At 30.0% G+C, this 24,076-nt stretch overlaps 1 protein-coding gene and 1 long non-coding RNA gene across 5 annotated transcripts in view; both read left to right on the plus strand.

Moving 5' to 3' along the window:
• LOC119676147 (ecdysone-induced protein 74EF) overlaps window positions 1-24,076 on the plus strand; it is a 70,917-nt gene that overhangs the window by 31,568 nt on the left and 15,273 nt on the right. For 2 of the 4 annotated variants that reach the window (XR_005252238.1, XM_038087383.1), the window contains exon 1: window positions 11,755-13,111. The exons of the other annotated variants lie outside the window; for them this stretch is intronic. Coding sequence is in view for 1 of the 2 variants with exons in the window: in XM_038087383.1 (XP_037943311.1) it covers window positions 11,878-13,111 (1,234 nt within the window). In the remaining variant the exon portion in view is untranslated. Of the gene's footprint in view, window positions 1-11,754; window positions 13,112-24,076 lie in introns of those variants that run through there. 4 annotated transcript variants of the gene reach the window in all.
• On the plus strand, window positions 9,569-9,909 carry LOC119676171. Its single transcript, XR_005252239.1, has 3 exons — window positions 9,569-9,607; window positions 9,719-9,811; window positions 9,873-9,909. It is a non-coding gene; the product is annotated as an uncharacterized LOC119676171 (long non-coding RNA).

Here is a 24,076-nt window from a genome sequence, read left to right on the forward strand (position 1 = left end):
AATGCTCGCTAAGAAAAAGGAGATGCCCCTGCGTATGAGTGACGCATAATTATCTATAAAGTCTACAATTGTGTAGACTTCGGCAAACGTGAAAGTTTGATACATTGAAAGTTTCAATTTATAACTATCATTATCCTATTTACTTCGTTATACCTAATAAAAAAAATATTAAAATCATGAAGTTTTTTTAAATCAAGCATTTTTAAACAATATCGTAGATGATAATTTGGATGAACTGTAAATAATCGATATACCACATCAGGAACAGTTGTTTGTTATTCTCTTGTTCGTCTTCTGTTCTAATTATTTTTCTGGGTTTCTTATTCTTCTTCCTCTGTGTTTGACTTATCTCATGTATTGAATAAAAATTGTATTTAATCGATCCACTGCATCAGGAACAATAGCTTCTTCTTCTTATTCTTCTTCTTCTTTTCCATTTTGTTTTACTTTTTCCTCTGTCTTTGAATTGTCTCATGTATTGACTAAGAATTGTATTTAATCGATCGACTGCTTCAATAGTTTCAATAGTTTATTTCAATGTTCTCGTTCTTCCTCTGAATTATTTTACTTACCGACTAAGTACATTTCTATCAATAAATTTGTGCTTCATAATATCAATTGAAATTTATATTCAACTTTAGCAAAATTCGTTGTGACTATAGTTCATAATGTAAACATAGTATTAAACTAATTGCTTAAGAACTTCTGCTTTAACTAAAATATCTTTTTTCTGTATTACGATTTGCAGGTCTCTCCGAAACCCAAAATATTTTAAGTCCTTATTTATTAATGAGGATTTTGCTAAAATAATTTCTTCATTTATAGAAATGTTCTTCCAAATTGATCAAAGCACTTAATCAATTTCTTGTACACTCCATGTTGACTTTGTGCTGCTCATTCTAAATTATTTTTACAGTTGGCAATACTTATTTTAAAGGAATGCAACTCTGTGATGTGCTTGTCATATAGTTTTGACATATAGTTTTCAGTCGAGCAGTGGTTGTAGTGCAGTTTGTCTACAAGAAAGCAATTCTTAAATTCTGTAAAATGCCGCTTGTACAATATATTAAAACTTGGTTCCAAAACATTTGGAAAAAAATCAAAATGTCCACTTTGATCATATTAATCTGGGTTCTTCAAAGTTTCGATATAGATATGAACTTTATTGAAGATATGTTACCAAATGTTGACCAAGCAGAATCCAATGAGTTTATTGCTGAGATGCGTGATGCTATGACTCCAGAAATGATTAAGTTAATGACTGCTGAGATACAGGGTTTAGTAAATGGTACACTCAATCAGCAAGATGATGCACTGTTAGCTCCAGATGAACGTCCAAGGACTTCAATGGGTGGGACGGTACAAAAGTTGTCTTCCATGTCAAGCGAAGAAATGTTAGAATACATTCAATTCTCAAATGATGAGCTTCAATTGATGGAGTTAATAGAAAAACAACGCATACAGGGACGCAAACAACCTGCAGATCCATTAAAAGGGTGTGAAAATAAAATAAAAAAATCTCAATAAAATATAATGTTACATTGTTAACTACTTCATAATAAAACGTAATGCAAATAAATTGTTTTCTTTAAAATAAATAAAATGTAGATCGGTGAATATATTTCCTTTGTATTCCCTTGAACATATAGATGATTATAAAAAATCTTATATTTAAACCTAAATATGAATACAATTTCCATTTTATTTCATTCTGCTTCGATAAAGCCGGAACTGTGCTTCCATTTATGACTATGACATTTATGACTATTTATGCATAGACGCTTGGATAACCGAAAACCCAAACCCAAGTTAGAAATTTTGTATATTATTTTTTATATATATTATCTAAACATTTCTATGTATGTCGTAAAAATTTTTTATATAATAATAAAATTCTGTAAAGCCTCAAATTCATTTGACAGAGCTGACATAATTTGATCTTGTGAAACACAAAAAATGCCATGGGAAAAAAAAATTATATACCAGTATTAAATAAGACTCATGTACTTGAAAAGGTTAAACTTGCACCGCTGAATTTTCATTTTCCGAGTCAATGTCCAAAAGTTTTGATAGAAGTTTTAAACCTTGGGTAAGCAATTTTTATTACAATTTTCACTACCGGCTATAAAGCATTATTTTCGAAAATACTTTTCACCCAAAATGTCTCCAGAATTGCAAAGTTCACATTTTTTTTTCAATGTCGACGAAAGTTCTTCTCGGTGCAATTCGAAGTAACCTTTTGCTGAAGAAATTTTATTCATAGATTCTTTTTTTTAATTATTATTAAAAATTATTGTAAAAATGAAGAAATTGCGGATATGGAAATAAAAACAAAGACCAAGTATAGCCAACACAACAGAAAGTATGGAAATTACAAATGTGCAAAGTTGGAAGACCTTAACATAGAATTTTTATGTAGAATAGCTGGCAAACTACTTATCAGCAATAAAATATTTCTTCAATAAAAATAATTGTGTGGTCAAAAAAATTCGTAATTGAAATCGAAATTTAATCCATTTAATACAAAAATTATTAATGTAAAGAATAAATTTAAATATTTTACTACATAAATGATATAAGTAGTTTTATCTAAGGGTTACTATAACACTGGTAATAGCATACTATATTTTACACAATTAAACACGATTTTATTTTTTAAACAATATTTTCTTAACATATATTTGATATGTATTATTGGTATGATATTAGATTAAATCACTCATTATGTTAATAAAAGGGATTAATAGAATCGATACATATTAACATTTTAAATGCACTGCCATTATTATAATAATCATTTATAATTAATGTATTAAATAAGAATGATAAGTATTAATTTATAAAATTATATAAGAAATGATGGATGTATGACCTATATTAACAAAAAATTTGATCTGTGTCATAGTTACATATGTTAATAGCATATACTTATGTTAATAATATACTTTATTGAATATTAATTTTAACCAACTATATGGTGGCTCTCAACTATATTATTAACCGCGCTCTCCTGCCAGTTTTTCGTTTACCTTCATAATTCCAACGGTATATAAGTTTTGTGGTTTATCGGCAAAAACCTTAACTAAGTGATTTTCAGCCGCTCTGGATTGACCAGTTTTTTTTCTCTTAGTGATAGTTTCGCAGCGACTGAAACTCATGATAGTTAGATATTGCACAGTTTAGGGTATGTAGTGGATGCATCAAAATTTTCTAACCAAGTTCGGTTAACTTTTCCGAGTCAGCAAAGATATTTGTGGCCTGGCGTTGTGATAATGGAACACAAATCCTTTTGTCTTTGCCAATCTGGTACCTCTTTGATTGTTTCATTCAAACCATATGATTCTGAGCAGTAAATGACCAAATTAACCATTGTACCATACTAAACTAGCTCGTAATTGACAATTCCTTTCCAATCCCATTAAATACACTTTGTTTGGTGTCAATCCAGGCTTTGTCAAACCAAGACATTTGTAAATACTTTTCAATATTACTCAATATAAGTATTAATAGAAAATTGTTTTTTAATATTATATGCATATATGACCTGGAATAACGGAATGACTAAGTCTCAGGTTTTAAGATGTCATCTCAAGCGATAGTTGAGTTTTCCTAAATAATCAAATTTAATATTCCAAAAAAATTTAAAGTAAAAACAAATGCTTACCGTAAAGGTCACAAGAACAATATTTTTAATGTAAAAAAAAATTTTGGAACAGAAAGAAGAAGCATAAAAAAGACTATTAGTAAAAGGTATTAGCTATTTGAAAATTACAAGCGTTTGTATTTTTTTCCTTTTAAAAACAATATTAGAAAAACTTATAAAAAAGAATTCTCCGAATAATTTAGCTCCTGGGTTCTAAAAAGGAGAATCTACCCAAAATTTACTAAAGGAAACGATTTTGAAGGCCAATATTTTAAGATTTCTAGGATTCGAGAATGTATCGAAAACATATTAAAATAAACGATTTTGAAAACCCATATTTTAGGATTTTTACACAAACTTTGCTTGTTAACATATAAGATATAACAGTGGTCTCAATAAAACTTGTTTAAACATGAGATGAATCAAAAACATTTACATATTAAAATAAAATTTGGCACAATGATTTATTTTTACGTCTCCGTTACATTTTTTTACAATTCCTGATATAAGAAATTAAATTAAAAGTCAAAAATTTAGCGAGTTTGATATTTACTTACAATCATACTAACTCATACACGCACTCATACACTATTGCAGCCAGTAGGACTAACAATATCGACAGTGCGAAAGTGAAAAGAGAGAACAAAGAAGAGGGAAAATAAATGTCCCATAAGAATAATGAAAAATGAGAAGAAATGATTTCAGTAGAACATTTTCTAAAATATATTTTCGATGTGAAAGGAAATTTTTGGAGTGCCAGATTTATGTAGAATAGGCCCATTTTATTGTTATTTGTGTATAATAATACCTAAATAGTGAAATATTTAGGGTTCATGGTCATGTAAATGTACATATATATATTTAATTTTAATTGACGAAAATTATACTCTTCTGATAACATTTCTTTTTAACAATAATTCATTAAAAGTGAGATTTTTTCGACTAAATTGTAAATATTATGTGAAAAAAAAATAAAAAATGGTGCAAATCCCTGCTTAATTACTCTTCGCTGAGTTTATATGAAGTCTTCATTCGTTTAAAAAATTTGAGTTTTTATGATAAACAGAATTAAATTCTTGCTGTATTAAGCACTAAAATTTCAAATTTCAAAAGGAATTATATACATAAAATAAAAATCAAAATAAACATCAAAATCAAAATGAAAATTAAAATAAAAATAAAAATAAAAAATGAAAAATGAGTGAAACCCAACAACAAAGAAAGTCGGACACTTAATGTTCTATATTGTATATATAAACACAAGTACCCAACTGCAATTGCCAAAACAGAGTTTTTGGATGGTTAGAGTAGCGCGTGTGTTAGATCGTATCAGGTCATTCACTGTTGAATGTTGTCTCGTTCATGATTCACTTAATTTGTTCTCAAATCTAAAACCACCTTAAATTTTGTTTTATATGGAAGGGGCAAGATGTGTCTGTCTGTGTTCAACGACATCTGATACATGAATCGGTAATACATACGCATACACATAATGAAATAAATTTCGAAAATTGCATACATATAAATATGTACTTGTGTAGACATATTAACTTTCGTACATATGTTTGCATATAAATTAGAAAAAGGAGCGGAAAATAGGGTTTGTTGTGTTTTCCTTTACTTGTACTTGATTTTATTTCCACTTCAAAAGTATGTGCATAAGAAAGAAGCAAAAATATGCAAACAAATGCACACACATATATGTGCATATACATATATAAGCTTAAAAAATAAATAAAAAGTAGGAGTATAGCACACAACACAACATTCTTCCTCCTTACTATTACTACGAGCAATGAATGCAACAAGAAATGAGGAAAAAATCTGCAGTTAAATAAAAGAACAACAACAACTACACCAACAACTATAGAAACAACAACAGAAACAGTGCAAAGTATGTAAATAGTGACTGACTGACATTTTAGACCATTGATACTATTAAAAGCAAGACAGAAGACACCAACCAACAACCAACAGCCAACAGCAGCATAAGAAAATAAAAAATGAATATTAAAAATAAAAATTAAAAAAAAACATACATATAACAAAAATCTTAGCATGAACTGGCATTTTACTGGATATGTACGCGAATTTTTATGGTGGAAGCTATTTACGGCAAAGCTCTTTACTGCCGCTGCTTGTGTATGTCTTCTGCAAAAAGGAAGTCTGCCGTGTCGCTGTCGTCTCCTTCATTTTTTTTCCGATAAGTTTATTGTACGAGTACATTCGTTTTTCTTTATCGTCATCAACGCCGTTGTTATTGTTGTTCTCATCGTCGTCGTTGTCGTTGTCGTCGTCGTCGTCGTTGTGGTTGTCGTTACCTACGAACATATTTTCTTAATTTTTTAATTGTAAATATATTTGTAAATACTTGCGAAAAACACATACACACACACGAACAAACCTACAAAACATATGAAAAGGCAAACTAATTCAAATGGAAAGTGAAAATTTGCAGCGCTGTGTTGTAGACAAGTTGACTGAGTAAGTTGTTGCTGCAGCTCTTGCTGTCTGCCCCTTTTTGCATCACGTACTTACACAAATGTAAACAAAAAAATTAACGTTACGATATATTCACTTTGGCGAGAGCCAGATTTGCTACTCTCTTGCATTCACACACAAATACATTTTTTAGCAACAGCGTCGATCTTAGCGTTAGCGTTGACGATGGCGATGACGATGGCGATTTAGATGTTTGCATGCATTCCTCATCTTTATTTAGCTGCAGAAGTGTTCATTTGTAAAATTTAGCGCTACGCTACCTACATCCATACGTGCACAGCTAAGCACTCGTGCATACTCGCTTACATAGTGAACCAATTCACTAGTTAGCACAAAAATTTGTGCAAGTTTTAGGCTGGCTATAGTGCTTTCAACGTTCAACGTTAGTCTAACATAAAAATAATAATAAACATTGGTTAATTGGAATAAAATTAAAAATCTTCAATAATCGTAAAAATGAAGTTTGGAGAAGTAAAAGACCTTAATACGTTATGGTAATTACTAGCAAAAATTAAAAAATCAATTAATTTTCTGTATCTATAAAACCTTATCTTAGAAGAAAGTGACTAAAACAGCGGTTAAGACACTTAATAATCATTGTAGTTTCATTAAAAAAATTTTCCTAGTATTTATTGTGTAAAAGACGAAATTAAATCAAGTATCGCCATGGTATATATAGTTATAAGTATATAAGTATATAACACTGTAACATTTCAAGAAAGTTTTGAACGATATTCTAATACTATGCTCTCATTACAAACTTTAGCTATCGAAATTTGCTTAAATTAGTTTCAAACATCAAGATCTAAATCAACTTCCACTACTAAAGCTCGTCGTCATGTAAACATGACATCATTCTGCTTCCCTATAATTATTATTCTCAGCTGATACTATATTCCGTCATAGCTACTAATAACGTATGCTAATATTGTCCTTGTGGTTCAATATTTTGATTTAAGAATATTCAAGAGCAGTATTTTGTACTAACTTTCATTAATACTTAGTTTTAGTTCCTCAGCAAATATTTCTTATGTTAAAATCTGAAGAAATAGCTTATTCTTAGCTATTGATCTTAGCTATTATTAAGAAGCGATCATTTTAAATATCTTTGTAGTTTATATAAGATTACTATGTCTACTACATTTTCTCATTTACTGATTATTACTTAGGCAACAACGATTTTTTTCTATTACCATACTTTAAAAAATGACCCGTTTAAATGAATTTGACTTTAACAATTTAGTTCTTGTGGTAAATATCAATACAAATCACTACTTTTCCGAACATATTCCATAAAATTTATAAAACACTTTTAAAAACTCCTTTTTTTCAAAAAAAACAACTCTCTTACCCCTTTTTCGTACCAAAAATGGAATGTATTGTGGAAATTATATTAAAAGAAAATTAATCCTTAAAATTTGCTTGCGTAATTTTGATTTTAAATTTTAATAAAAGGAATTAAATATAATGATAATTATAATAATAGTAAAATAGGCTGTTCCTAGTACAACTCAAGGATTCTCGACTTCATGAATGACATCTACTTATGTCGCATAAAATTACTTGGAAATATCAGAAAATTACCTAATCAGAAAAATACTTAACTTAAATGACTCAATCCAATTAGCTTTCCACAGTTTGCTAAAATTGGAATATGTAGACAATTTCTATTAACTCGAAAGCAATATTTCTATCACAGGTTAGTGTTCAAACTAAAAATCAATTAATAAGAAAGCTGTTTTGACTCCACATTTTTTGTAATTGTGGGTTGAAGGATGGGTATATTAGTACCAACCGGGCGCATTTATGAACGCAAATAACTGACTAATAGTGATGTTGAAAATATCTCCGAGTTTAATTGAGCGGCTTTTAAAACCTTAAGCCTGGTTCTGGACAAATCTGGTTTAATGGCATGAAATTATTGAGTAGCTGCAATAGGTTAACTGTCTAAAGTTTTTGCTGAACAGGTAGTATTATCTATTTAAGATACCGGTATGCAATTTAGGGTAATATTCAAAGAAGTGCCTCTAGACTAAGAGAGGTCTTACCATATATGTTTTGTCCTTTACACTATAATATCTGTTCTGAAGAGCACTCAGGTTAAAAATTAAGATAAATTTATCAGAAAGTCATGTGTTTGGCCATACATTGAATATATATATATTGATCATATATTGATTTTATATCAGATTATATATATATATCTACCTTTAGAAAACATATAAATAGTTTATAGATTTATTTTCCTGAATTGTTGGACTATCTACGTTCATTTTTACTTTAAGTAGTTAGTCATTCCATGTCTACAGTTTAATGTACTTTAAACAAGTGCATTAAATTAATTATTTTTATGACATGTTCATCAAATGAAGTTGGTACGATTGGAGATTTAAACCACGAGACTTTTTGACTTGCAGCAAATCGTATACAACATAACAAATCTTAAGGGAATTTTATTACCAAATTTGCATGAGTGTAAAGCCGGTATAATATCATTTCCGACCATACATACACACACCCTTTGCCAATGCCTGCCTGCCTGCCAGCCTGCCTGCTATCAGCCACTACTCATTGGAAACATGCTAACTTACTTGCTTTCTGGCTTAGTTGTTGGTTTAATTGCATGCGAAACACAGCAAAAAAAAAAAAAACAAAAACTCATGCCAATGCGTAAGATATTCAACAGTGGGTCTGGGTCGCATTATTGCCGCTTTTCGTACAGTGTCGGCTGCTGTTGCTGGTGCTGCTGTACACTGCTATTTTACTGTTTATTTTGTTTTCCGATTCCCATGCCCCCCATTTTGTTTTTATTTTGTATATGGCATTTTGTGTTTTGTATTAATAAAGTATTGCATTGCAAATGCGCATGTGGCACAAACACAAACAAGTTTCTTCACTCAGTTGCTACTGAGAATGCTTTCGTACCCAGCGGCACCATTATGCCAGCGCTGAAAAAGTAAGCGAGGAGGTAATAGCTCTTCGTTTTTATTTTTCTTTGTTTTCGCCATTTGTGTTCGACATAGGCAATTTCGGGGTTGAAATTATAAAAGAATGAAGAAGAAAAGCAAAGGAGTATTAAGAATTTCTTGTTTTGCCTACATTGTATACATTTAGTCTGCTTTTGATTTTAGTGAAGTGCGTGCAGTGAACAATTTTTAATTTTTAAAATCAATGTAAAATCTAAAAATATAAATAATATATAATTTGTGAATTTATCATAAACTCACTGTAAGTATATGCAAAATTAAGTAAATATATTTAAAATGATAATTGAAATTTTTGTTTTGTATTATGTAGATGCTACTGTGTCAAGAACGATTAATTGACCAATGTGCTGCGAATGCAGTCATTCTAAAGCAAGGGGTAAAATGTAGTCAGCTGTTTCAATTGGAAAATTTTACAATTCAAACTGAGGAGGATTTAATTCAATTTAATGAAGAAATCACTGCCGTTGAAGTAGTTGTAAGTTAAATTATATATGTTTCTTACTTTCAATTTCAACTTATTAATATTTTCACATGTAACAATTTTATTAACTCATACATTTCTTTTCATCTATTACGTTATTTATAGGCTGCATCAATAAGACGCGTTATGTTATTGACAAACAACTAATTACCCAAAAAATTGCATGGAATTTTGGAGAAAGTATACTCATAACTAATGGTATGGTATATTGTACATAATTTACTTTAGTGTATACAATAACATACTTTTGTATTTACAGTTGCTTTAAGGACAAATGGTAAGCCGGAACAAGTGATCGAGTCGAGTCTGGAAATCTCTTCAAGGTTCTAATAACAATTTCACAGAAAAATATTCTTTTATATAAATATGTAAATATGTTATATTTTTTATGTAAATATTAATATTTTAATTTTATAAAACATAAATATAAAATATAATTTATCCAAAAAAAATTTATAGTATTTTATTTAAAAATCAATAGCATAGGTAAAATTTAAAAGGTAAGCGAACATGTCAGCGCTGATATGTTGCATTACAAATTCGAAAAAGTAAGCTAACATGTCAGCGCTGATATGTTGCATTACAAATTCGAAAAAGTAAGCGAGCATGTCAGCGCTGAAATGTTGCATTACAAATTTGAAAAGGTAATCGAACGATTCAGCGCTTGCCCGCAATGACATGCACGTGTTAAAGTAATTAGGAGTTTCCTTTGAATAATCAGCGCTAGGCATTACCATTCAGCGCTGAGGGAATCGATTCCCTCAGCGCTGAAAGTCCCGCTGGGTATGGCTCAGTGTGTATGTGTATGTGTGTGTGCGTGTCGGCTTCTGGCACTTGTATATTGACAAACATTGCAGCAACAGAGATTACGACGTCTACGTTGACTACATAGAAAAGCGCTACTCTACTGTAGTGAAATGTAGTGCTTCTCGTTTTGCATTATTTTTCTGTGTATTATTACGATTTTTCTACATACGGTATATGTAGCTACTGAGACAAATGAGTGGAGTCTACTCAGCGAACAGCGAACAGCGAACTGCTAGCTGCGAACAGCGAAGAACGCTAGACTTGCTTCGGTTTCGTGGTCGTGGTCGCAACAATTACTCGTCGCGTAGCACCCGTCTGTCTCAGTTGTTGCCGCAGCTGTTAACAGTTGTGACTGGATTTTGTTATAGTGCGCTTTGCTGCTGCTGCTGCTTATACGGTTAAAGCGTTTTTTCGTTATTTCCCATGCTCACAATAGTAGCAGCGCTCGTCTCGTCTCGTCGTATTCGTAACACAACTTGTGCTTGTGGAGCAAACATTTGTACGGTTTACACTTTCAGATTAGTTTGGAAAACAACGTATGTCGAGTCACTTCATCACTTTGCCGAAAACAGACACAGACTGCTGTGTAAGTCGTTGCGACTCGACTCGACTTGACTTGGCTTGACTCGAGTGCTTAAATCAAAGATTTTAGTTTCGCTGATACCGTAAGAGATAAACGACGTTTTCGTACGCGTACAAATCATGTCTGGATTGGATTAGTTTATAACAAATCCAGTTCTTGAATCAACAAAATTACAACAAAATTTTGAAATACTTGTGCTTTTTTACAAATTAGCAAAATTTTAATTATAAGTCTTAATTATAAAATTAAAAAAAAAAACAAAAAATAACTGTTTGTAGTTTAAATTTAAAAAATAAGAAAATTTTATAGTTCAAATAAATAATTAAAATAGAGTACGAGACGCGCGTAAAATTACAAAAAACAAAAAAGAAACAATTATGACATTTTAAATTAAACATTTTTATATATAAAAATAACTTGTAAATACAATATCTTAAATAAATAATTTATTGCAATTATTAAATACAATTAAATCTAATTCAAAAAAAAAAACAGAAACGACAACAAATACAAATTACAACTTTAAGTAAAAAATACGTCCAAGAGTCCAAATTTAATGTACAAAATTAATTTAAATTTAAAATTAAAATTAAAATTAAAATTAAAATACCTCAAAAATGTAATTGTTAATGCTCAGGTACAAAATGAAATATTTTAAATTGAAAATACGTGAAATTCATATTCATATTCAAAATATATTTAAAAAATTAAAAATCAAATTATAAGCAAATAAAAAAAATTTAATATATAAACAGAAACAGAAAATCTGTTAATCTGAAAAAATTTAACATTTGAGCAAGTGTCCAAAAAACAATACATGAAAGTTACAATTAAAGAATTTTAATTTACAAAAGAGGACACCAAAACAGTTATTATGATTATGGTGCAACATTTGGTGACACCGAATCCCCATTCGTATGTCAGTCAGGCCTTATCGGGCTCAGTAGAATCTGCGTCCGCCACAACATTGGCCGCAACGAATGCAAGTGTGACCGCAATGTCAACACCGGGTACTTCACCAACACCAGCCGAACTAGCACAGCAAAGCACTACTCCAGCACCAGTGCCAGCAACAACACCAACACCACCGCCGCCCACTCAAAACACACCAACCATCACACCAACAGCAACAACAACAACAATCATAGCAACTGCAATGCATGGCAGTGTAAGTGCAATTGCTGATAAGGTGCAGACTCAGATTCAAACTCAGACTCAGACTAAACTTAACTGTGCAATAAGTGCAAGTAATGCGTCGTCCCCTTATCCGACAAGAGACTACGAGCACAACAGCAACAGCTACCATAGCTGGAGTAATAATACAATGGATGAAGTGAATGCTAGCAAAGAACTGCCACGTGCCATAGACTTTAAAGGATCCTTAACTCACATTGAGCCAGCCGCAAATCTAAATATAAGTTCACATACAAGTGAAAGCAACAACAACAACAACAATAATAATAATAATAACAATATCATTAATAACAACAACAATGATGAGGATGTTGATGTTGAGGAGCATTACAAGAACAAATCCACTGTGACGGCAAATTGTCGGGAAGAGTTTGCTGTACTCTATAATCATCTACGACAACACAAACCCGCGGTGGATAATACGAATATGCAAAATAATGTAAATAAATATGACACAGTGCAGCTCAAACGACATTTGGAGACAAAAGAAGAAGTACAACGTCAACAACAACAACAGCTCCAACAACAGAACCGTCATACTGTCATCACGAGCAAAGATTATGCGGAACAGACTTCCATTAGTGCGGAAGATAGTGACGAACTTGATATCGATAGCATCGAAATACATGACAAGTGCAATAGTAGCAGCAATATGGAAGATAATGGCATAGAGGATGCACCAACAGAAAGTTATCATACCGATGAGGAAGAGGAAGACGATGATGTGCCCCTGGATTTATCATTGAGCGCCACCATCACAAGAACAGCTGTAGTCAAACGCAATCGTAACAGAAATCGTACCTACTCCGGCACAGATTCGGATGACTCCAGTTCCGGTGTGGTTGAGGAGGACACAAATCAGCTGAAGCCCGAAGAACGCGCCGCATATAAAAAGAGCTTAATGAAGCGTTATTGTAAGTTCTTTTTTTATTAATAATTTCTTCTATGTTAAGACATAAGCGTATTTAGAGTAAAATCTTTGTACTTGCCCCAATTTGTGGCAGTGGCTGACTTTAGTTTTTTTTATTTTTTTTGTATTTTTTTTTTCATAAATCTAAATATGTGCATTTGCTGCTATGCTGTAATGCGCCAAAGTAGACGGGCGGCGAACAGCGAGCAGCGTGCGGTGTGCAAAATGCATGCAGCAGGTTCGTTGGCATTGCAAGGACATTTGTAACCCTTGCATTTTGGTTTTTTGTGTTTATGATTTCATTCTGGCGTGTTTGTATTGTTGTTGTTGTTGTTAGTGTTGTTAGTGTTGTGCTTTATAATGACCACATAGGGGCTCAAAACTAGGTCAGCATAACACATAGCGCTAGTGTGCTTACGGTTCAAAAACATACTTTTGTGCTTTTCAGTACGTGCATGTATATGTAAATGTGTGTTTGTATACACATGCATACACAAATATTTACACATGTACATTTTAAATGCTCTTGTACATATTTGCAAGGTAATAATTGGCCGGAAACTTTTTTACAACAGAAATGCATTAAGTAAATTTGTTACGTACCCGACCTGGAGTACGTCAGTTAGCTTTTGACAGTAATCAAAAAAAAATCTACTGAAAGCAAAAAATAACTAATACAATTTCTAAATTGTAAAATTGTAAAAATTACAATTAAATTTTGTTGGAAAATTGTAAGAAAATTTACAACACATATGCCATACTTTATAAAATTAGAAAAAGTATTTAACACTTTAAATCAAACAAAATTATTTATTTTTTTGTTTTTGCACAAAAAACTAACAAATTATTTACTGTTAAATAAAAATAAATAGCAAAAAAATTAAAGCAAAAAAATAACAAAAATAACAAAACTGTTTAAATTTTAAAATTATGAAATATAAGTTTGCCAACACAAATAGTATTGTGTGGCTGGCTGCATGCACATTGTTACACACATAATAGCGTAATTTCCGCAACGCACCACCGTATAAGCGGCACAGCACGTTTGTACGTTTGTATGTTTGTGTGCTGCGTAACAGTTTCCTAACCCACCTCAACAATTTTATTGATTATTTTAGGCAGTTAGCAAAAAAGCTAGCAAGTCTGCTCCAAACGATTTTTTCATTTTGTTTTAGTTTTTGCTTTTGCATTTGTTTTTGTTTTTGTTTTTGTTTTTAATTTTTGCTATTGCTATTTTTCAAATATAATTTGTTTTTGCCTAACGAAATGCTGAATTTTGGTTTTTTTTGTTTATTTCTTTTACTCTTCTCTTTTGTGCTTTTCCTATGTATTTGTATACAATGTAGGATTTTACTTCTCTGTATGCATAGAAATTGGTAAATCGTAGTTTGAGTGCCGCTGAGTACCGTAAGATAGATATTCCGCTAACCCGCTATTACACACTAGTATGGCATATTAAAATGAAATAAGCGAATAAAACAACAACGCTCAATATACTTTTACTCAATATTTCTCCCACAAAAACCAAAAAAAAAAAAATAATATAAGAAGAGCAAAAGTAAAAAATTAATACAATCGCTGGCTAAACACTTATAACAAAATACCAAAAACAATAACTAACAATTTGTATTTAATTTTTTACAATGTTTTTTTTTTTTATTTTTGTTTTTAGTTTTTTTAATAGATATTAAATAAGCACTTGGCGCTTTAAAATTTGGACATGCAATTTACTCCATTTCTTATAGTATAAAGATTTCAAATATTTACATACTTAGAAATAAAATACAATACTATGGATATTACTTCTTATGGATATTGCTAATGCGTTTTCATGTTACTTAATATAACTAATGTAGTAATGTGACTAATAGTAGAAGTAATTTTTCTTAGAACTAAATAACAACCAGTAAGAGACTTAATGTTACTCTCTTAGGAAAGAAAACGAACATTATATGATCATACCTAGTTTTGTTTATTTTTTTGGCAAGCGATAGCTTAGATCTTGTTGATCTTAGACTCTCCTTACACTCACTTTTAGGTGCACGCACTTACTCCATATGAATTCCACTATTTTGCTTGCAATTTGCAAATACATACATACATGCATACTTACAAATGCTTGTGTAGCATGATACACAAGGAATAATAGGAAGGAATAAAGACACAACATGACACAATTAGTTATCACTTATAGATTCAATCATACACTCAATTTGCTTTCACTTATAGATGCAAATGAATACTCAATTTGCTTTCATTTAAAGATTCAAGCATACACTCATTTGGAAATCATTTTGCTTGCCCTAAAGTCTTATGTATTAAAATGTGATTGAATGAAGTGCTCTAGTATATGGATGTATTTGAGAATTAAATTTGTGTCGCGACATATGTAGGACAGCTGTACCCATAGCCTGATCTGGATACTTGAATATAGCTATGCTAAATTTTTTTTGAAGATAAACTTGCTTCAACTAATTTTTACTGCCACCAAAAAAAAACACAATTTAATTGATCAGATATATAAGTAGTTTCTCTAACTCCACTAATATTCGGATTTTAACTCATATATCGTTTTAGATTAACTAAACTAGATTTGCTCTTGATATGTCATTTTTTGCTTAAGTTTTGTGCCCAAAAGAATATGGTTAGGGTAATCCCCACATGCTAAATACATTTCAGTTGTTAAATAATATAAAGAAGCTATTAATTTTAGGGTAATTTTTTTGATCTGACAAAATATCTAGAGTGTTATATATTAATCTCGAGTGTTATACATTTTGCCAAAGATTAGTAATTGAAAATAAACACTGTACTAAAAGTAAATTCCGGGTAAAAAAGTTTCCCTAGATTTGCCAAGATTAATGAAATAAGTTAATAATAATAAGTTCCCAACATAGATTATTAGGCCCGATAACAATTTGTTTTATTGTATAAATATTAATTCACTGAATAAGTTAGTATCTAAAAATATAAACAAATGTTTTATTAAATAATTCATTATTTGTTCTATTTCATTTACGTATAAAGACTTTAACCACAATTCTAAAGGCATTTTAATAGATTTTACATATATATATATAAAATAATTCCCTTTTCTTAATTAGGGTTTTCAATTACCTACAAAAAACCCTAGATATTTGATTTCAGTTTGATTAAAATGCTTACATAAAAATTTATCAAATCTCCTAAGTGCACGTAAAAAACTATATACTAGATACATTGTTTTTCCCTTTATTAAAGCTGATGTAATTCAATGAATCATACTAAAATTTTGTTATAATAAAATTGTAGTTATTACGGAGCAGACAACCCAAATAGTTCCAGTCCACATGTCATAGATACTCGTTCTATAAACTAACGTGTAATGCCAAGATTGCAATTTTTTTATAGAATAACAATCGCTTAATATGCATAAATTAAATATCAAAAAAAATTGTAAATGAAACCAAATATATGGGATTTTCTTCTGTGATGTTTTATTAGCACTGAATAAAATCTCCCGTCGATAATTAAAAATGTTTAAAAATAGAAACTTTTTGTAAATATTTATTTTTATAACTGCATGAAGTCATCATTAGTTTTCTTCTATGACTGACCAAATGAATTAAGTTAGAATCCTTTGCATTCTCATATAAAAATGCGAATAGATATTTACAACATCGTTATGAACTGTATTTATATTGATATAAATACTATTAACAGACATTAAGTTTTTTTTGTCTTAAGTAATGTCAAAGGTTTAAGGTGGTTTTTAAATTCCTGAGTTCTTTTTTCGGTAACTCAACAAAATTGCCAATAGGCCTAAGTGGATCATTAGAATTGCCGGTACAGCCGAACCTACCCTATCAAGTAATGTTATTAACAGCCGTTGTTGTATTATTGACTAGTTGTAACTGCAGTTTACAGTTAAAACCATATAAATAACAACATTTTAATACTAATTCTGTTGACTACTAGCAGTTTTAAGTAACTTAAAAATTTCTCATTTAAATGATTAAGCTATATGTTTTTAGCTCTATGAGATATCCAAAATATTTCAAGAAAATAACACCCGATATATACATGCTATATATATCATGCAATAAAGGTATTCAACCTTTGAAGTGTCTTGTGGCCTTGATACTCTGATAAGTTAACACTACTGTATACAATAATGATTTTTATTTTATTTATTATAATTAGTCTTGCACGTCAAATAAACATGTAGCGAACAAGTGTTTGTATGAAGATATAGATCCTGATCCAATACAATTTCTGTATCATTAGTAAAAGCTGCATTCAATAGGAAAGATGTTATGTAGCCATTAGTGATATATCAAACTCAATACCATTTTTTAAAATACATCAACATTGATTAGTCGAAGGTTTTTGGAATGAAAACAAAAAAACAAACCATAATGTGCCCAACTCAATATATCTCAACATTGATAAGTCCAAGTTTTTACGACAACAACAATGAAGCCCTCATTGTTTATACGAACACAAAGTGCTTTAAATTACAACCGAAATATTTTTCAATAAACACCTTCAATTTGGTAATAATTGATTTCTTACTAGGGAATATACGGTTCTTATACTATTTTTAAATGATCATGGGATAGTGTTTTTCATAATCTTCAGTTTCGCTTTCTGGAAGATACTTTTTTCATTTTAATACACTATTTTTTCTATATTTCTGGAATATAGTAATGAATCCAATATTTTGTTAACAGTTAGAAATCTTCATACTTATAAGAATCTTTTCATATGTTGAATAATTTTTTCTGGTTATATTAATAATTTTTCTATGATTCTTGGATAAAAATTTCAGTATTTTATAAAATTATTTAGGTCTTTTTAAATATAAAATTAGTATCCCTAGGTATTTGATACCTTCAAGTTTTATTTGAATATAAAAATACCTTGAAAAGTTAAAAATTTTTAATTTTATTTTAGTATAATGGAAAATTTCAACAAAGTAAGATATGTGTTTGTATGTACATATGTACATTATATATTTTAGTATATATAAAGGTATAACAAAAATCTTACAGGATAACATATATATATATATGTGTTACATATATATGTATATAAACTTTTCACCAAAATGGTGGAAACTCCTCTTAGTAGTATGTATGTAGTATATATGTATATATGTATGTGTACAATTTTCGTAGTCATACTTGACGTAAAAGGCTTTTCCGAAATGGCGTGAAATATGAGAACTTTCAAATGTCATTTGCCACAAAGTGTACATATAATCAACCTACATACATGCATACATACATATGCATCTATTAAAAGATATTTATGTATTAGATATGTGTGTATCTAAAAAGCTTGTAAAACGCATAAAAAACTTAACTTGAAATTTCTTGAGGTAGGTTGGGAAATTACTTACTTTGAAATTTATAATAAACGAGAAGCGGAGCGGTTAATATGGAAAACGGCGAATCGACTGCGAATTGTTGTTGTTGTTGCTTTTGTGCTACTAATACTATGCTTTGTATTGTATATAGTAAGACTATGTATGTTAATAAATATGCAAGATAGCAAAAGTGGAAAGCAACAACAACAAAATAAGTTCACGAGATTAAATGTAATAAAATATTTCAAAACGTTTATAACCGCAACAAACTTACAACAACAACAACCACGACAATAAATAGCTGTAAAGATAACAGGAGCGAGTAAATAAAATTTACTTTCAACATTTTTTCTTACAAATATTAAGTAAAAAAAAATCCCATATTGTAAAAAAAAATACTAAATAGAAACAAAAAAAAAATGTTAAAAAAATGCTAGCTAAATTATATAAATAAATAAAATTTAATATTTTATACACCTCATGCCTTACACCTCTGCCTACGTTCTTACGTATTGCATATCCTTTTGTACAAAACATTTGCCAAATTTTCCATTTTTTCCATTTTTCCGTGTTGGCAAATTTCGTTGTTCTAAATGTCAAATTCTCAGTAGACCGACTCCTTCTCTAATCATACGAAGCTAAAATATCTGTTTAACAAAAACAAAATAAAATTGTTTTTGCTTTTGGTGTTTTTTGAGTAAGCAAGCAAATGAATAAAATAAATAAAAAAAAATCTAATTTTTTTATGCGGAAGTGCAGAAGAATAATAAAGCAAAGGCTTTCGGAGAGTAGAGTAAAGAATTCGGCATACAAATAAGCACTCACGTATCACAATACGAAAACAACAACAGTAAAACAAAAATTCACCAAAAAAAAACACATAAAAATAAAAACGGCTCATTTTTTTTCAATAAACCTACATATGTGTGTGTGTTATCCGAAAGACCTTGAACTTGAGACTAAATTTCCAAAAAGCTTGCATATAAACACACAGACGCACAATGTATACCCAGCCACAGCACACTGTATACAATACACAAGAAATATTCTGTACAAAAACACACATATGCACGTACGCAAACGAAAAGCAGCCACAGCCGCAGCCGTACATTTGTACTCGTTCTTTTGTACCTTATTGTAGTGTTTGGTAGTATAGGCAGGCAGAGGGCACATTTTTATAGTCTCTCAAAAGAACAAAACCAAACTGAACTGAGCTGAACTGAACTGTGAATACAGCGAACAGAAAACAGGAATTGTGTTTACAAAACGAACGAAAGTCTTCTGCCTAAAATTGTATCTGCTTTTTTTTCATTTCTTTATTTTTTATATATATTTTATTCTTTTATTTGTTTTTTTATATGTTATTTGTTTTTTTTTTTGGGAATATGTCATGTATGTTTGTTACTTTGTTTATACATTTTTATTTTAATTAACATTCAAAAAATAAATATTAAGAAGCAAAAAATGCAAAATAAATAAATAAAACAACAAAAAGAATTTTGTTTTTAAATATAGAACTTTCCTTTTATAATATTATTCCCATTTTTTATACTCCCATACAGTCAAGTTTACTTATACAAATTGTTTTACGTTTGTTTATCATATATACACATATGTACATCTGTACATACAAACATACATATATGAATATTTAATATTTGTTTTTAAAATTTGCTTAATTTATTTATTATTTTATAGGAATTACATATTTAAATTTCTTGTAAGGTAATAAACAATAATCAATTCCAAATATTTATTTGCAAAAGATGACTGGACATTTTACTTCCACAGATTGTATGTACGTATGTATGTAAATGCCCATTATACATACCTACACATACACGCAAAAGTAAATATATTTAATTCGATAAAAAATAAAATAATTTGTTTAATTTGTCAAATTGTATGTATTTAAGTCTGCTCTTCACTCTTCACAGTAAACAGTTGATGAGATTGTTAGGTGGGCCCAATGAGGGAAGGGATTCTGTGAAGAAAGCAATAAGAAGAGGGACAAATGTAAGATGGCGTATGTCGTTAGAAATGAAGAAGAAAATGAATCACCGAATTTCAAAAAGCCATAATTATGATTGATTTGTTTTATTGAGTTTTTAATTAATATTTTCAGAAGAAAGTGGGTTATTTCAAGCCATGATAAGATTTAAAGAAACAGCATATAGCTGTTTCAAGTACTGCCAAATATTCATCATCAGTGGTCCTCGTTGATTTTAAAGATTCGTCTAAAATTGTTGAACTACAAGTGACTCACTTGAAACTTTGAACCTCATATTACTATTAATAAACCCTTCTAATAGTGAAATAATCGTAGTTTTCATCGGTGAGCTATGGAAATATTCATTGGTTTTATAGGTCCGTATATAGCTATGTGACAATAAGTCCTTTATTTTAAACTTTGAACTTCTCAAATTACTAATAAAAAATCTTTCTATTAGCGAAATAGTTTTTATTCTCATTGACTTAAAACAAATCCTATTTGTATTAGAGATGTATTGTGAATTAAAATAATTACAAAAGTTGACTGCAGTAGAAGATATAATACTACGGATATATAAGTTATTGTTGTAGCACCGACCGAAAAACTAATTTATGAGTACCTTTATAGTGAAAGTAGTGATCATCTTGGTCATCTGGAAAAAAGAGACCAAATAAAGAGGTAGATATTACTAAAATGGCTTACTTACTTACTTGACTGACCATAAGCACCCATTACCAAATTTCGGTGTGACACAGCATGTCACGCGCCTCTGCTGCGTGCGGGCCTTCTGCAGTCTGATACATTAAGGGCAGTTAGTGCATCTTCAACTTAATCACTTCAATGGAAACACAATCCACATTTACAGTTTCTTCCACAAAATATCGTTTCAAATAGCTTTTTCGCTCGATCAGCGTTATCCAACCTCACGACATGATCACGCCAATGAAGCCGCTAGAAGTTAATTAAACTATATCAATATCGTAAAGCTTTTACAGCTCGTCAACTCGTAAAGGATCAAATATCTTACGAAGCAATCTTATTCCCCATCAGCAAATCAAGGATTTCATTTAGCATTATGGATGGTGAACTGAGGTAACAGTTTACCATCTTCGCGGCACAGCATCTTTGTTGTTCAAACGATCACAACAAGGCTCTGGCCACTACTATCGAATTATTCCATATTTTGTTGTTGCGTTTCTTTACTACTTGGTGTGTTTAGTATTGGAATACGAAATTTTTCTTCCTCCATTTTTACAAATTCACTAACACTATTTCGTTTTAAACGGTTGTAAAAATTCAAAAACTGTTATATCTGAAAAATAATCTAGACTAAAACTTTTTAATATTGACAGATTTAACTTAAATTATCTACTGCAGTTCTTTCGTACTGATTAAATAGCCCTTACACGGATATATAATTTAACAACACCGTTAATTTTTTTATATTATTATTTTATGAATATTTTTTTATATAATTCTGTAATTTTTGTACTTTTTTACCTAATTTACTGCTTGTAACCTTTACATTCTTCACTACGTATATTACAATTAAAATATTTTTGTTTTATAATACGATAATAACTTAAAGGTAACTAAAATAATTCACATTTATTTTCATATGAAGCTGCTCTGCCAACAAATAAAAAAAATAAAAAATATAAAAAAAGTAAAAAAAATTTAAAATATTTATAGAACATTAGCACTAGAAAAAAAAACATGAAATTTGTATTAAAATGTATTTTAATTGGCAATGCAACAATGTAAATTCAATTTAAATGACAATTAAAACGGTTGAACAACCTTTTATGAGGTTTTTTTATTGCTTTTTTTTATAGTTTTTATTTAAATTTTTCTATTATTTTTTTCCAAAGTTATTTTAATATTTGTTTTTTGTTTTTGCTTTACACACTATATTCAATTCAGTTTCAAAATATAGTAAATATTTTATTTAAAATTTTTAATGGAATTGTTTTTGTTGTTGGCGTGCTCTTTCTCTCTTGAAATGCTAAATTCGCTCTCGTTTCGACGTTGCGTCACTTTTACAAAAAGAGACGTCACTCATTTTTAGACCCTATATAAAATTTTATTCATTGACCTACTATCCAAATTGTGATGTGATGTAACTGACTTAAGCGCGCAGCTACATAACAACGAGCTTTGCTCACAAATAAGTTCACCACTGCCAACTGCCAACTGTGGAACCGTGTGTTCCGTTAATTTCTTAGTTATAATTTATTAAAAAACAAAAACAAAAATAAAAAATAAACAATAAAAACAAAAACAAAACCCAAAATGTAAAAAACTAAAAACAGAAATATATTTTTAAATATGTAGTGTTGTAATATGAAACGCACACACATACACACACACACACGCACAACGATGAAGCTCACAAGCAAACATATGAACTTTAAAAAGGCAAGATGCGAGGAAATCACTACAGAAATAAATAATAAAATTCATAAAATGCAAAGTGCAAGAGCAAGAAACTAAAAAAAAAAATTTTTTAAATAAAAAAAAAAACAAATACAAAGCAAAATAAAAATGTTACAATTTAAAATCATTTAACATTAAAATGCAAAATTTTGTAATGCATTCAATGTAAAAAATTTTGAGGAACTTGGCATGCTTTGTATTCTAAAGCATTTCTTTTACAAAATTTTTACCTTTACATTGCTATGTACTGTTGTTGGTGCTGTTGTTGTTACTGTTATTGTTGCTGTTGCTGTTGTTGGTGCTGTTACTGTTATTGTTGTTTTTATCAGAGTTTGTTGTAGCTTTGCTATTTGTTTATTTTCGTTTATTTAAAATTATGAATGAATGAAGGCCAAGTTTCGAAATTTCGTTAGTGCGTCGTCGATCGATCGAGTTGAGTAGAGTTTATATTTATGGAGTTGACGATTTTCTCGCTAACATTCTGGAAGGGGTAGATTGATACAACCAACTGAACTTCCATAGCATCCATAGGTGATCTTGTGGAATATTCTAGATAAGTAGTAGAAAAAGTTGCACTCGATCTCATTGATCGCAGTTACAAAAACTATTAAAATAAATTACACGAACCATTTACGACTGTTTACGTGATTCAAGGCATGGCTTAGCTTAACGATGACCTGACTCTAAGGTTAAAATAGTTTTAATGGTTGACTTGTCGAGGTAGAGATACAATTACGTCATTATTCAAGCAGCGGAAAGTAAAAGTTACACCAAATGTTAAAGACTTATATTTACGGAATACTAAGTTTTAATAAAACACCAACTTACAAGATACGAGTAAAGCATCTTAAGATGGTTTCGATATTTAGATAGAGAATGAAATAGTAGGAAACAAATCAAGCATTCCTATTGAGTTGACCCATATAGTAATCAGTCTTGCGGCAGTTTTTCAATAAGTCACAGATTATTAGAAATATGCTAGAATATTCAATATTCAGTGCTTCTTGCCATAGTTGTGCAGGAAAGATATACAACATATTTAATTCACCAATGTCTATTAAAACATATGTTAAACATGTCGAAGTCTAACTTTCCAGAGATTCTTAATCAGTTGGCAAACCTCCCATTAAAAATCATATTGGGCTTTCAAGGTTTGAAATGCCTAAACATTTTAAGTTTCATACCACAAC

This window comes from Teleopsis dalmanni, chromosome 1 (assembly GCF_002237135.1).
Source record: "Teleopsis dalmanni isolate 2A chromosome 1, ASM223713v2, whole genome shotgun sequence".
Taxonomy (NCBI): Eukaryota; Metazoa; Arthropoda; class Insecta; order Diptera; family Diopsidae; genus Teleopsis; species Teleopsis dalmanni.